This window comes from Peromyscus californicus, unplaced genomic scaffold (assembly GCF_007827085.1).
Source record: "Peromyscus californicus insignis strain IS unplaced genomic scaffold, ASM782708v3 Scaffold_20__1_contigs__length_68692818, whole genome shotgun sequence".
NCBI lineage: Eukaryota > Metazoa > Chordata > Mammalia > Rodentia > Cricetidae > Peromyscus > Peromyscus californicus.
In genome coordinates this window covers 17042518-17055573 of record NW_026294503.1, presented here as the reverse complement: position 1 = coordinate 17055573, position 13056 = coordinate 17042518, and the positions used below count along the sequence as shown (strand labels likewise).

Sequence of the window (13056 nt, the reverse complement as noted above, 5' to 3'; positions counted from 1 at the left end):
TAGCAGATTGCTTCTATGCCCCAGAATAAAGTCAGGGGATGCATACCTCAAGGAAATACCTTCCTGGATCCAGTCATGGTTAGCATCTATACTGTGCTTTTGAGAGGTGAGGTACTGTGGTTACTAAACTTGCATCACTGTCCAACTTTTCTGCCTTCTCTGCTGCTTCAAGAAGTTTCAGTACCTCCAAGATCGGGTTCTGCAAAAGTTTCCAAAGTGCTAAGTTTGTTGAGATAAGAGTTAACATTTTCTGTGTAAAATACTTCTCACCTCCCTCCCACTCTCCACCCAAACACAAGCAGGCTCCTATTGAATTGGAGGTGTGAACACCTAGGTATTCCACTCTGACTCAGCTTTCCATTCTCACGATCGATTAGACATATACAAGTGACGTGAAGTACAATTGATGATACATAACTGGATATGTTAAGCATGTCTTAAGTGCCCAATAATGGCATTTAAGGTAATGAAAACAAAACTAAGAATTTTTCTCATAAAAATGTAGCCACAATCAAATTCCTTTGACCAATAGTGAGCCTCACTGAGCATTTTCTAGTCATGTTATTTCATCACTGCCATGTTTGAATAGCATCTGTTATATACTATGAATACACTGATTCTCTCATCAGCATACATCTTACCTTGTAAAGCAAGGGGAGTTTTCATTGCTGAGAGATTCTGTAGCATTTCCCAGAGTAGCTTCTAGTAAATGACAAAAACAGGTTTAAATACTGTAGCCTCACTCTCAGTCTGACTTGTGACCTCCAAGGCCTCTTGATTTTGAGTTTGAGAATTTAAAGTAGACCTGATATATTTTAAATGAAAGATGGTTTATCCTAAAACACAGTGACCTTTATTGAACTACTTGCAATGGCTATGTGCAAGGTACACCTATGGAAACCAGTGTGGTCACTTCAAGATCCCCCCGTCCTAATACAGGGCAAGAGAATTAGGCATCAAATTGTGCAAGGACTGAAATGCTCACTGAAATCAGCATTACGCCCACTTTGGCATGCTGTGTCAGGCACCCAGGGCATAAGAAAAGGAAAGCAAGCTGTAGTGAATCATTTCACATTCAAAGCTGAGCAGCCTCAGCCATATATGTGGGTTGGTTTCCATACGGACATTGACACAGATTGTGTGGCTCATGTTGGGGTTGATTTACCGTTGAGTTATTTCGATCTGGGAAAATGACAGTATGCCAGGATACAACTGCAACGTTAACAGTTTAAATCGAACCAGCCTCCACAGCTTACTTTGGATAAATGGTGTTGGGACTGTTTGACAAGTGCAACTTAGAATTGCTTGTTGGTTTCTGGGAGGCAGCAGGTTCCCTACTTCAGCAGCAGACACCAGTCAGGACCTCCAGACCTCTGACTCCAGTGTTTGATGTTGCTGTTGTGGGGGATTTGGAAACTCGAATTGCATTCCTGGATCTGAGTGGGTTTGGGGAAGGCAGGAAAGGGGAGCTGGAGATTATCTTTAGGGAAAATCTAGCTTTTATTACATCACCTAAAGTGGCACAAACTGCTACACTAATGAAATCGTGTTCTTGGTTTAAAAGGGCAATTGTTAGCCTGACTTTTGTGCTCACTAAAAACATTTCCCCAATCTTGTTAAGTTATTGCTCTCATTTCGGATTTTTATAGCTGTGCAGCTTAGCAGCCTTCATTTCTTTACGTTTCATTCATTTTCCTTGTATTGATGATTAATGGAGGATGTCGAATGTTAGAGTGAGCAGGCATCAGCAATTGCAAGATCATAATTAGTTTAGCTGACGAGGGCCTCTGATAGCACTTGCATCTGGATGGAAAAATTACCCTATAGGGAGCTGGCTGCTCACCAGGTCTTTTTAGTGATAGATTGTGAAACACCCGATGAATCAAATGCCCTTTCAATGCCAAGAAAGTGTTCCAGTCTCGAAGCCAAAATTATGTCTGCAGAAAGCTTTCCATTTGAAATGTATCAGAGTACAATTATAACCATTGTATTTTTTTGGCAAGCACACCACTCCTCTACAGTATAGACTCTAGTTAAATAAATTGCCTAAATTTTATGAATCCCTGAAATTTTGACTTATGGTGTTTGTAATATTTAATTTATAATAAAATTAGGTTACAGCAAGACTTTTTCCACTCCTTATCTCATATGCCTATTTTATCATTAAAGGCTTTGCTTCCTAGCAAAAAGGAGAGAGCTGAGCCACAATTTGAGCATTTCTTAGTTTTTTTTTTTTCTTTGCAAGAGTATTCCATTTCCTGCCTGTTCCTATTTGTGCCTACACACTGCCTGACTTTTGTTTAAATGAGAAGTTCAGCAGAATCACTACTTGGTCACAAAAATGCAACCAACGGTACTAATTAGCAACTTTTAAATATTCTTAGCTAGTCTTTGAATTCGGTGATTACACAATTCAGATCTCTCAGATCAACACTGTATTGAACAAACCCTCTGGATTTCCAACTTTAAGGTCAGATTAAGTAAAGAACCAGTGACCCAGTGATGGGACTGGGTTGTCTAGCTTCAGCAGACACCTCCTAAGGGTTGGAATTAGCAATATTGTACTTCTAGGCAGCAGTGTCTAAAGGTCCTCTCAGCTTTGGAGAATAGAAGGTGTTCTCTTTCTGATTTCATAACAACAAGGGAAATACCAGAATGGGCTGTCTTCTATTATTCTTTTAGTACTTCTGTTGTATGAATGACATACAAAAAGGCACCAATCTGGTTTAATGTTAAATGGTTTCCATGATGAATTGTTTTAACCTGTATTCGAAGGCTCAGGTAGCATATTCCAAATGACTTTAAGCATATTGCCATGTGCTGTCTTTAAAAAGACACTTTTGTTTTGACACTTTTAAAAGGTATGTTTTAGGGTTGAGCATTTAGGAGCCATCATTAAAGGCATGCAACTCAAAGTTCAAAAAGTTAAAGCTGTTTCTGTGGAAAGCCTTTGGTGTTCCCCACACCTCATCCATCACTGTAGGGTTAATTATAATGAAAATCAGGGGTGCCTATTAAACACAATTGAACCTGACCTCATTATGGGCAGTGTGGTTTTATACTGTCATTGTTGTGAGTCTAAAGACAAAACTCCTGGGTTGATTTGGTCTAACTCCCTGGATCGTGTGACTCACCTCTGACCTTGGATTTCTTTTTTTTTTTTCCTCCTATTTCAGAGGCGAAGAGGCTCTGGTGTTTTTTGTGCCAATTGCCTGACCACAAAGACCTCTCTTTGGCGAAAGAATGCAAATGGCGGATATGTATGCAATGCATGTGGTCTCTACCAGAAACTTCACTCGGTAAGAACACATCCCAGCACTTCAAGAGATGCTTACACAGATGAGCTGGCCTTGCTTATGGTTAATATGTCCCCTTTCACAGTTTGTTCTGTCTATCTTTGCAGGGTTGTTTTATACAGTCATTTTGGGTGTACATATGATTTATTATTAAAAAGTGCTTCCATGTTACAGGGAGATACATTTGAAATAATTAGTAATGTTTGTGCATCTTTGATTTAGAAGGGGAAAATGATTATTCTGGGAATGTCACATCACATAACAGATAGTTGAACTAATAGTTAACCAAATTGATTGGAATTAATTTAATTAGGAAGAGAAACAGCAAAAACAGAAGTTCAAGAGAGAAATAGAAGCACTCTGGATGTTCACTTTCCAGTTTACCTTCTGGAATTTAAAGAGCCATTTTGACTGTTTGAGAGCTGGCCAAGCACCAGCATAGGACAATGCCACATGAATGTGGGGCTCCTCGGCTGAGGTGTGTGACATCCTGAGTGACAAGCACAGAGGCATGGTAGAAGGGGCACAGGTACCCCATGTCTGCGATCTCCATCTGGCTTTAGTTCATGGGGGGTTGGTATTTGAACTAATTTTATTCAAAATTTTACTTCTAAATGTGTAATAGAATGCAACCTGACCAATCCCTCCATCTGAACAGGAAATCTTACTTTTCTGAAGGACTTTTTCTATAGTTTAGACAGTACATTTGCTGACAAGCACTGCCTTTGAAATGGCAGTATCCTACTTAGTAAGTAGAAATCCTTTTCCCTGTGCCTGTTTTCATTTTACTTGGCACTGGACCACAGCTCTTAGCACAGGCTAGTGAAAAGACAAGAATTGCAGGGAAAACATTTTGAGACAAAACATCTTCCTAAGTGGACACCGAAAACACTTTTGAAAAACATGCCCGCTGCCAGCGATGGTGCTAATTGAGAATACTGTACGGCCCCTAGCCAGTAGTATGGGGCTGGTAGACAGACCCTTCCTAACACTTTACATAGTTGTTTTTTAAGCTCAGCAACAAGCCTCTGTTTAATGAGTACTGACATTAATGGTCTTAATTGAACTTTGGCCAATCAACAGGCCAAGTAGTAATTAAATTGCTGCTTAGCCAAATTATGAAAATTTAACCACTGTGAAATAATCCAAACTTTTCTAAAAATGATTTTAATGCTCATCTGTCCAGAGGCAAGATGGTCTCGGCTTTGAGGTTTTTTTTTTTTTTTTCAATTTACCATAAATGATAATACATAAAAATTATGTGAACACAAAAAAATTAGAGAACAATGATAAAATTTTAAGAATTAATTCACTTCCAAGCTTCTTTGCAGTATATAGATTAAAGACTGTATTTTTATGATATGAGCAGAAGTATTTATAAACTGGAACGTTCTGTACACCATAAATGTTTGTAGTATGTCCAGCCCAGGTAGGGATTTCATCCTGAAGCTAATAACTAAATCACCAGTAACAAGTGTGTTACTCTCTTTACTTCCGTCTACCCAGTGACAACAGAAATAGTCTCCCAAATGTTTCTTATTTGTATTGTTTTAATATCTAATACAAATAAATTTGTATCTAATACAAAAAAATCCTTTTTGTACTGAAGTTTAAATATTTCAGGAATGATTCACAATTTTTTATATATATACATATATATATACATATATATATATATATATATATATATATGCAGAAATGATCAATTATCCTTTGGAAAAAATCAGAACATTTGAACATTCTCCTAAAATTTAGTCTATAAATATACATTGATTTATTATACTTCCTCATTTCGTTTTATGAATCAAAATTAGAGCCCTTTAGTTTTTGTTATAATCTTATCTACAAATTTTAGTCATATAATAGAAATACTTATTGAACATGAACATGAGCACCAATCATGTAATATCTAAGCTGAATAAAATACTTAAGCTGAATGGAAGTCAACATTCATTTTAAGTAGAATGAAATGACAGATCAGATATTTGAACCAAAGCTGCAAAGGAATTTACATTTCCAATATACAGCTAAATGCTTCACTTGTGAACCAGTACAGAATATATAGAGATCATTCAAACAGAAGAATCAAATTAAGGCTAAAAATTCCATGTGATAATTACCTGAATTTTTCTTTATAGTTTTGATAACAGTTTGTCTTTGATTATCTAGACTCTGATATGAATATCATACACTACTTTTGCAATTCTTTAGGAAGATGTATATATTAGTCAGTTTAAAACATCATGACAGACTCCCAGAGGCCGAGTGGGTGCCTGAAAGAGACAGAAAGTGATTTTCTTACAGTTGTGACAGAAGTGCCAGGCTGACTGGAGTCCGGTGAGGGCTCTTCCCTACTTAGCCGCCTTCTTTGCTGTGTCTCCATGCTCTGAGGAGAGCTCACTTCTTCTTCTTCTTACATCTTAGGGAAGGAAAATACCAGAATGGGCTGTCTTCTATTATTCACTTAGTACTTCTGTTGTATGAATGACATACAAAAAGGCACCAGTCTGGAAATGGTTTCCATGATGAATTGTTTTAACCTGCATTCAACATCTTATTGTATTAGGGCTGTATTTTTATTTTGGTTTTATTAAACCTTAATTTCCTCTTAAAGAGACAGTTGTAGACATGATCATGTTAGATCTTCTATAGAAGAACTAAGCCAGGGAAGAAACATGTTTTAGTAGCTAGTGTGTAGCAATGCATACTTTTCTTGTTTTGTTTTTCATTACTGCTAATACTTACCTCCCAAATTACTTTTTTTTTTACATATCTGTGTATAACTCAAGAACTGATTATATTTTAGAAAAATCATTTCTTCAAATGATTTTCTCCCCACAACTTTTTTATCGGTGGTGAAAGTCCTCGTCTTCTGAGTCAGAAAAAAGCTGCTTTCAAGCAAATTCAAGTTTGCCGTCCCCTCCCCCACCCCTTCAAAGATGGACATTATTTACTGAGGTTAAAACACTACGTTTTGGTTACTTCCTCTGATCCTGCTTAGGGCAGAAAAGAGAATTTGTGAGTCGGTAGCATAAAAACTTTGAACTTAAGTGTGTGGTCTATAGCTGTGAGGAATTTTTAATGCATTTTTTTTAATGTTTCTCTTTTATGTATTGTGTGTGTGCTCCCAACAGACTCCCAGGCCTCTAAACATCATTAAACAAAACAACGGTGAGCAGATTATTAGGAGACGAACGAGAAAGCGCCTTAACCCGGAGGCACTTCAGGCTGAGCAGCTCAACAAGCAGCAGAGGGGAAGTGGAGAAGAGCAGGTCAATGGAAGCCCCTTAGAGAGGAGGTCCGAAGATCACTTAAATGAAAGTCACCAGAGAGAAATTCCACTTCCAAGCCTAAGTAAATATGAAGCCCAGGGTTCATTGACTAAAAGCCATCCTGCTCAGCAGCCGGTCCTGGTCGGCCAAACCCTGGATATTCACAAAAGGATGCAGCCTTTGCACATTCAGATAAAAAGTCCTCAGGAAAGTACTGGAGATCCAGGAAACAGTTCATCTGTATCTGAAGGGAAAGGAAGTTCTGAAAGAGGCAGTCCCATAGAAAAATACATGAGACCTGCAAAACACCCCAACTATTCTCCGCCAGGCAGCCCTATTGAAAAGTACCAGTATCCACTTTTTGGACTTCCTTTTGTACATAATGACTTCCAGAGTGAAGCTGATTGGCTACGGTTCTGGAGTAAATATAAGCTCTCTGTTCCTGGGAATCCACACTACTTGAGTCACGTGCCTGGCTTACCAAATCCTTGCCAAAACTATGTGCCTTATCCCACCTTTAATCTGCCTCCTCATTTTTCAGCTGTTGGATCAGACAATGACATTCCTCTAGATTTGGCGATCAAGCATTCCAGACCTGGGCCAACTGCAAACGGTGCCTCCAAGGAGAAAACAAAGGCACCCACAAATGTAAAAAATGAAGGTCCCTTGAATGTAGTTAAAACGGAGAAAGTTGACAGAAGCACTCAAGATGAACTTTCAACAAAATGTGTGCACTGTGGCATTGTCTTTCTGGATGAAGTGATGTATGCTTTGCATATGAGTTGCCATGGCGACAGCGGACCTTTCCAGTGCAGCATATGCCAGCATCTTTGCACGGACAAATATGACTTCACAACGCATATCCAGAGGGGCCTGCATAGGAACAATGCACAAGTGGAAAAAAACGGAAAATCTAAAGAGTGAAACCTTAGCACTTAGCACAATTAAATAGAAATAGGTTTTCTTGATGGGAATTCAATAGCTTGTAATGTCTTATGAAGACCTATTAAAAATACTTCATAGAGCCTGCCTTATCCAACATGAAATTCCCTCTTTTAAAAAAAAATTCTTTCTTTTGATGAGTAGGTTACCAAGATTTTAAAATGAAACATATGGTCAGTGAGAAAGAATGGGAAATGATAAACATGAATTAAAAAAAAAAAAGCCTAGTGAGTCAAAAATATCTTGCCTAATGTATACTGGGGAATCTCCTTACAAAAGCCCACCAAATTATAGCTGTTTTGTTGGTAAAGATACAAATGCTGTCTAGAATTTGAGTTTACATACTATCATATGAAAGCAGTGTTAGGCTGGCTATTGGCCCCTTCATTCGAAAGTCTGTAAGAGGTTGCCTAAATTTAAAAACATCATGAAAGCCAGATGAGGAGAAAATGAATCTCCAGGGCAATGGAAAACAGCACCCTCTCAAATTAGTCTCCTCTCATTGACCATGTTTCAGATTTAGACCTCGAAATGTGAAGTGTGGTTAGGCTTGTTGAGAGAGCAGTAAGAATCGTGACAGTTGGTGGTACAATGTTTTTCTGGCCAGCCCTGCCTGTACATACACATACACATCCTCTTTGATATTTTTTGTCCTTTAGATGTTCCAGTACTTGGTAGTCATTTTGTTTGCAGTGTAGACTCATTCTGTCCAAATATATCCATTCTTAAAAACAATGTCCTCAGTGCTTATGTAGTAATTTTATTTTAGCCAAATATTTCTTTCTTGTTTATGATGAACTGGTTTGGAATTTTTCAAGCCTCCTGTTGGTCACTAATCTCACTTGGCACATTGTAACTAAAGGAACCCCCTCAATTCAAAGACTAGATAAACATAAATGTCAGGCCATGGGTTTAATTTGTTCAGGACACATGGTATTTCTCCGCAAGGTAACCTGTTGTATTTATTTATTTTCTTTTGGTTAAATATAATTTCCAAACTTTGTGGTCAGGCAGCATGCGAGGTTACGTTACCACAGACTGACAGTTGGTGTATGTACCAATCAATCCCTTCATTAGATTTATACAGGTTTAGTTAAGTAGCATTAAATAGGATTCTTAGAAGTATGTCTTCATAGTACTTTTAATACTTAAGGCTTTGTAAAAAGAAAAAAACAAACTATCCATGAAGGGAGAGCTCCTCAGCATAACTGCTCAGGGAAATAGGGCTAAATAATTGAACATTAAATAATTGGTATAAGGTGCTGTTAGTCGAGCATCAATGCTTGCTACAAGGATGTATGTACAAGGACTGACTTTAATAATTTGCATTATATTGTCCCAACCAGTAGTTTATTTTTTGCCACGGAGATGTAGAAGATATTACAAGCTACTGGATGCACTGTCAGATTAACTTATTTCATTAAAGAAGTTGGGAGAACAAATAGGAAAAAAAACTTATTTTTCTAGTAAATATTAATGTATTACATTTCAAATAATGGTGCCTGACATATTGAATAATTATTTTCTACAGTGTACGTATGCAACAAAGATATTCCATCACGCATTAGAGTCAGTTCTGGCTCTGCCTAGCTGTTTACATTTGCAAATGTAGCAAACAAGGTAATGAAGCAACTATTTCTATTGCAGTAGGTATCTTTAGTGTGTATGTGTGTGCGCGTGTGTGTATGTGTGTGTTCAAGTTGTAAACGGTAACATGAAACAAAGGAAGTTCTCAATGTAATGGTGTGGAAAACCAGAAGGAAATGAAAATATTTTTATGCCTACTTAGGATACAAGGGTAGCACTATTCATTCCAAGTACTTTTTTTTCCTTAATTTTAAGTTCTTAACTCCCATTGTTATGCTTAAGATGATAAACATATATCCTCTTTTTATTGCTTTGTCTGTGTTTCAGAGGAAACATTTCAGAAATTATTTTGATAAGTGTTGCTGAAATCTGCAGCACTGATGTTTTTATTGCATTCTGTAGTTGCATTTGCACTCCATTTTTACATTAATTCGCAGTGGCTTTGTATTGTTTTGTTTCATTGGGTTTGGCTTCTTTCTCACAATGCAGGAGTCTCATTTTTAGGGTTGGATGGCAGGTAGAGTTAACCAGTCCGTGACTGTTGTAGTGAATGAAGTTAAAAATACTTTTCTGATGTTGTGTTCTCATCTACATTCTTGCATTTTTTGTTCGTTTTCATGTTTTAAAAAAAAGAAAAAAAGGAAAAAAAAAGAAGATGGAGAGAAAGAAAATCAGGACTAAGTCCTCTGCTCTGGTTTCATTGTTAAAGGACCCTATTCTGATCTCACCTGTCTGTGGCATAGCTCTAATATTCACAAGAACTGAAATAAAGAGGTGGAATGAGGAGCTTTGACATTCAAATGACTTGATCTAATTTATCTTTCTTAGGAATTTTGGTGGATGCATCTCAGACTATAGTATCATATCTGAGAGGTGACAAAGATCTAAAAAGGAGATTTCCCAAGCAACAATATTTAATTTCCTTAGTAAAAGAATATTAAAATGCACTGTACCAATCCTCAAGGCTCATTATATGTGGACTGCCCAAATCAGCAATATACCAGAAATTTGGTCAACTTGGGCAATATTGCACATTACATCTTTGATATCCTTATGCAATTTCTTCAGTGTGTTAGACACAAGTCGACTTTTCATTGTTGGCATGTATGCCTGTTGTTTTTCATTCCATTTTTTTTCTCAGTCAGACATAGTAGCAATGGCTAGCATTGGAAAATACATATCACTGTGCTTGGAATATCTATGGTCAGTCTACTTTCAGTAGTTTGTTTTTGGATAGCATCGGTATGTTAGATCTTACTCCGTATTCCTTTATTATGAATTATTTTATTTTCATGTTTGTTTATGTTATTCATATTTTGGTAGAGAAAAAGGTGGGGCTTAAAAAAGATGGAACTTTATAATAACACTAAAATACTCCTTATTTTTTGATGAAACCTAAAGTTTTGATTCCATGTTTCTAAATGTATTAGAAAAATGGCTTTTATTTTTAAAGGCATTGAATTGTTTTGTCTTAAATTGTGAAGGATTTTAAGTGAGCTATTTAGGTACTTAACCTTTTTTTGAAGGACTTTCAAGATGATTTTGGAACTTTTCTCTCTTGGAGAAGTCTTCATGGATATACCATCTAAAGCAGTATGCCATTTCAAACCTGCAATTCTTTTCAAACATTTGTCAATTCTAAATTGAGCTTTGACTCCAACATTGGGCCAGAACCAGTTCATGCACACTCTTCCTTTTCTTACATTTTTCTCATCTTCACTCACCCCTAAGAAAGTACTGTTGTTTGGGATATAAAACCATAAAGAGCCAGCCAGCCCACCTCAGAAGATTGTGGATTGAGAGAGACACTACATGCCTCTAAGTACATGAGAAAGGGATGGAGCTCACGGAGTTAACACTCTCTCTGTTGTTCAAATGGCAATGAGTTGCCCAGTTCTCTCTACATGTCATATTGAGATGGTTTTTTGTTTTGTTTTGTTTTGTTAAATCCACTTTTAAGATAGTAATGTTCTGTTCTAAACTGTTCTCTTTTAGTAAAGGTAGATTTTAGGAAACAAGCATGGGGATTCTTTCCTAAGGTAATAGTGAGAAGAGGGAACCAGTGATTATCTTCAAGAGCTTTTTGTGGAAGCCTGTGGTAGCACATCTTGTTTATGATTGCACATGTGCACATAATCTGTTACGATTTAATGCAAATACAGCTCCAAAAACATTAAAATGTATATATATTTTTAAATGCCTGGGGAAATGTTTTTCTTAATAAATTGAAGATGATCCATATTGCTATCAAAATAATTATTACCCTCTTGCCATGTGGCTGCAAACATCACAAAGTGACCTGTCATGAGATTCATGTACTGCCTGCCTACTTAGTTAACAAATATTAACACCTTTCTAGAAAATGGAGATATCTGCCATCTGGAGGTGGAATCATGGAGTGAATATGCTGGTGGTCAGGTGTCCATGCTGCATGCTGCCTCTGGGCCATATGCCAGCCTCTTGCCCATAGTTGAGATGGATTACACTGTCTGCCTTTGGGAGGAGGAGCATGACAAAAAATACCACATGGCATCTTTGGTTAGCTGGTAGATGAAGGCTTGCTGACTTTGCTAGACAAGGAGAGCTGAGGAACTGTACACCATGAATATGAAACTAAATGTTCTAACCAAAGGTAGGTACTGTTAGGTTGACCAGGCCATGATTAACTAACAGTGGTTAGAAATAGACCCATGGAGAGCAGCATTCTCATAGATTTGGCCAAGGGCAAGATATTCGTTTCTCTGTAGAGTGCTTACTTTTGGTTGTCGATTGCTGGTTCATAGTGTTCTCATGTGTTTCTGATCACACTGCAGCAGTTTCTAAAGCATTTCCACTTACTCAGAGTCGTTGGACCCTCTGGAGAATGCTAGGGCATAAATGTGCCAAGGCAGGGATGAAGAAAATGTGAAAATCAACAGTAATCCACACACAGAAATGGATAAAGTATGCTCACATGTTCTCTTGAAAAGCATGTTTCTTTTGAAAGAAAACTTAGTGTGGTTAAGGTTACACTGTCCTGCACCAGAGCAAAGCAAGAGTAACTACCATAAAAAGAATGTTCAGCCTTCCTCAGACCCACAAGTCCCAAAACTGGATCCTGGTTTTACCCCATTATTTCTTCAATACAATGACTGCTAAATATCATTCTTTCTTTCTGTGCCTCAGGTTCCTCAGCTGTAAAATGGAAAAGTATATTAATAATAATAATATTAATATTAAAAATAATAATGGTAATGTAGTACTTGTTTGTAAAGCACTTTGAGATCCTTGGTTGGAGGGCACCATAGGGGTGTCAAGTATTATTATGTGGCCAAGGGGGTTATTTAAAACTCTGGTTCCCGAGGGCCAAGAAAGTTTGGCATCATTCTTATTAAAGATGAGCTGTAAATATCTTAACTAAGCAGCCTATAGTGTTGACTATGAAGAGGCAAGACTATAACAAGGCTGATAAGACCATAGTTTCTTAATGGCTACCAATAAGGCACGTGTCACAATAACAAATGCTGAATTCTTTAGGGTGTAATATTTGACAACATGATTGATCTGGGGGGTGGGATGGGGACGGAAAGCATCTCAAAATGCCAATGTAAAACTAACAGCAATATTCACCAGCAGAAAATGTCTTTCATATGGAATGATTTCATGTTGATAAGAAAAAGCATTCAATTTGTAGTCCTGATTTGAACATCAGACTGTGGGGTATAATAGTTCTGTTCTTACAACACGTGGAATTTTTTTTTTCCTTTTATTTTATTTTGTTTTCATAGTGCATGTTCATTTCTACTCACAACATGTTCTTGGTGTATTTCTTATGCAAACAATCTTCAGGCAGCAAAGATGTCTGTTACATCTAAACTTGAATAATAAAGTTTTACCACCAGTTATCCATGATGGCTTTGGTATGGTTTATATGGATTTACTTTCATCCATGAAGCAATAGGAGCTACAGGTCAATGTAA

The 13056-nt window shown here is 37.3% G+C and overlaps 1 protein-coding gene across 7 annotated transcripts in view; it reads left to right on the top strand.

The window, feature by feature from the left end:
• Nucleotides 1-12981, top strand: part of Trps1 (transcriptional repressor GATA binding 1) — a 242737-nt gene extending 229756 nt beyond the window's left edge. For all 7 annotated transcript variants that reach the window (XM_052747800.1, XM_052747798.1, XM_052747799.1 and 4 more), the window contains 2 exons: nt 3177-3299; nt 6431-12981. In XM_052747800.1, the coding sequence (XP_052603760.1) occupies nt 3177-3299; nt 6431-7492 (1185 nt within the window). In that variant the 3' untranslated portion in view covers nt 7493-12981. The remainder of the gene's footprint in view (nt 1-3176; nt 3300-6430) is intronic.
• Nucleotides 12982-13056: the final 75 nt, after the last annotated feature.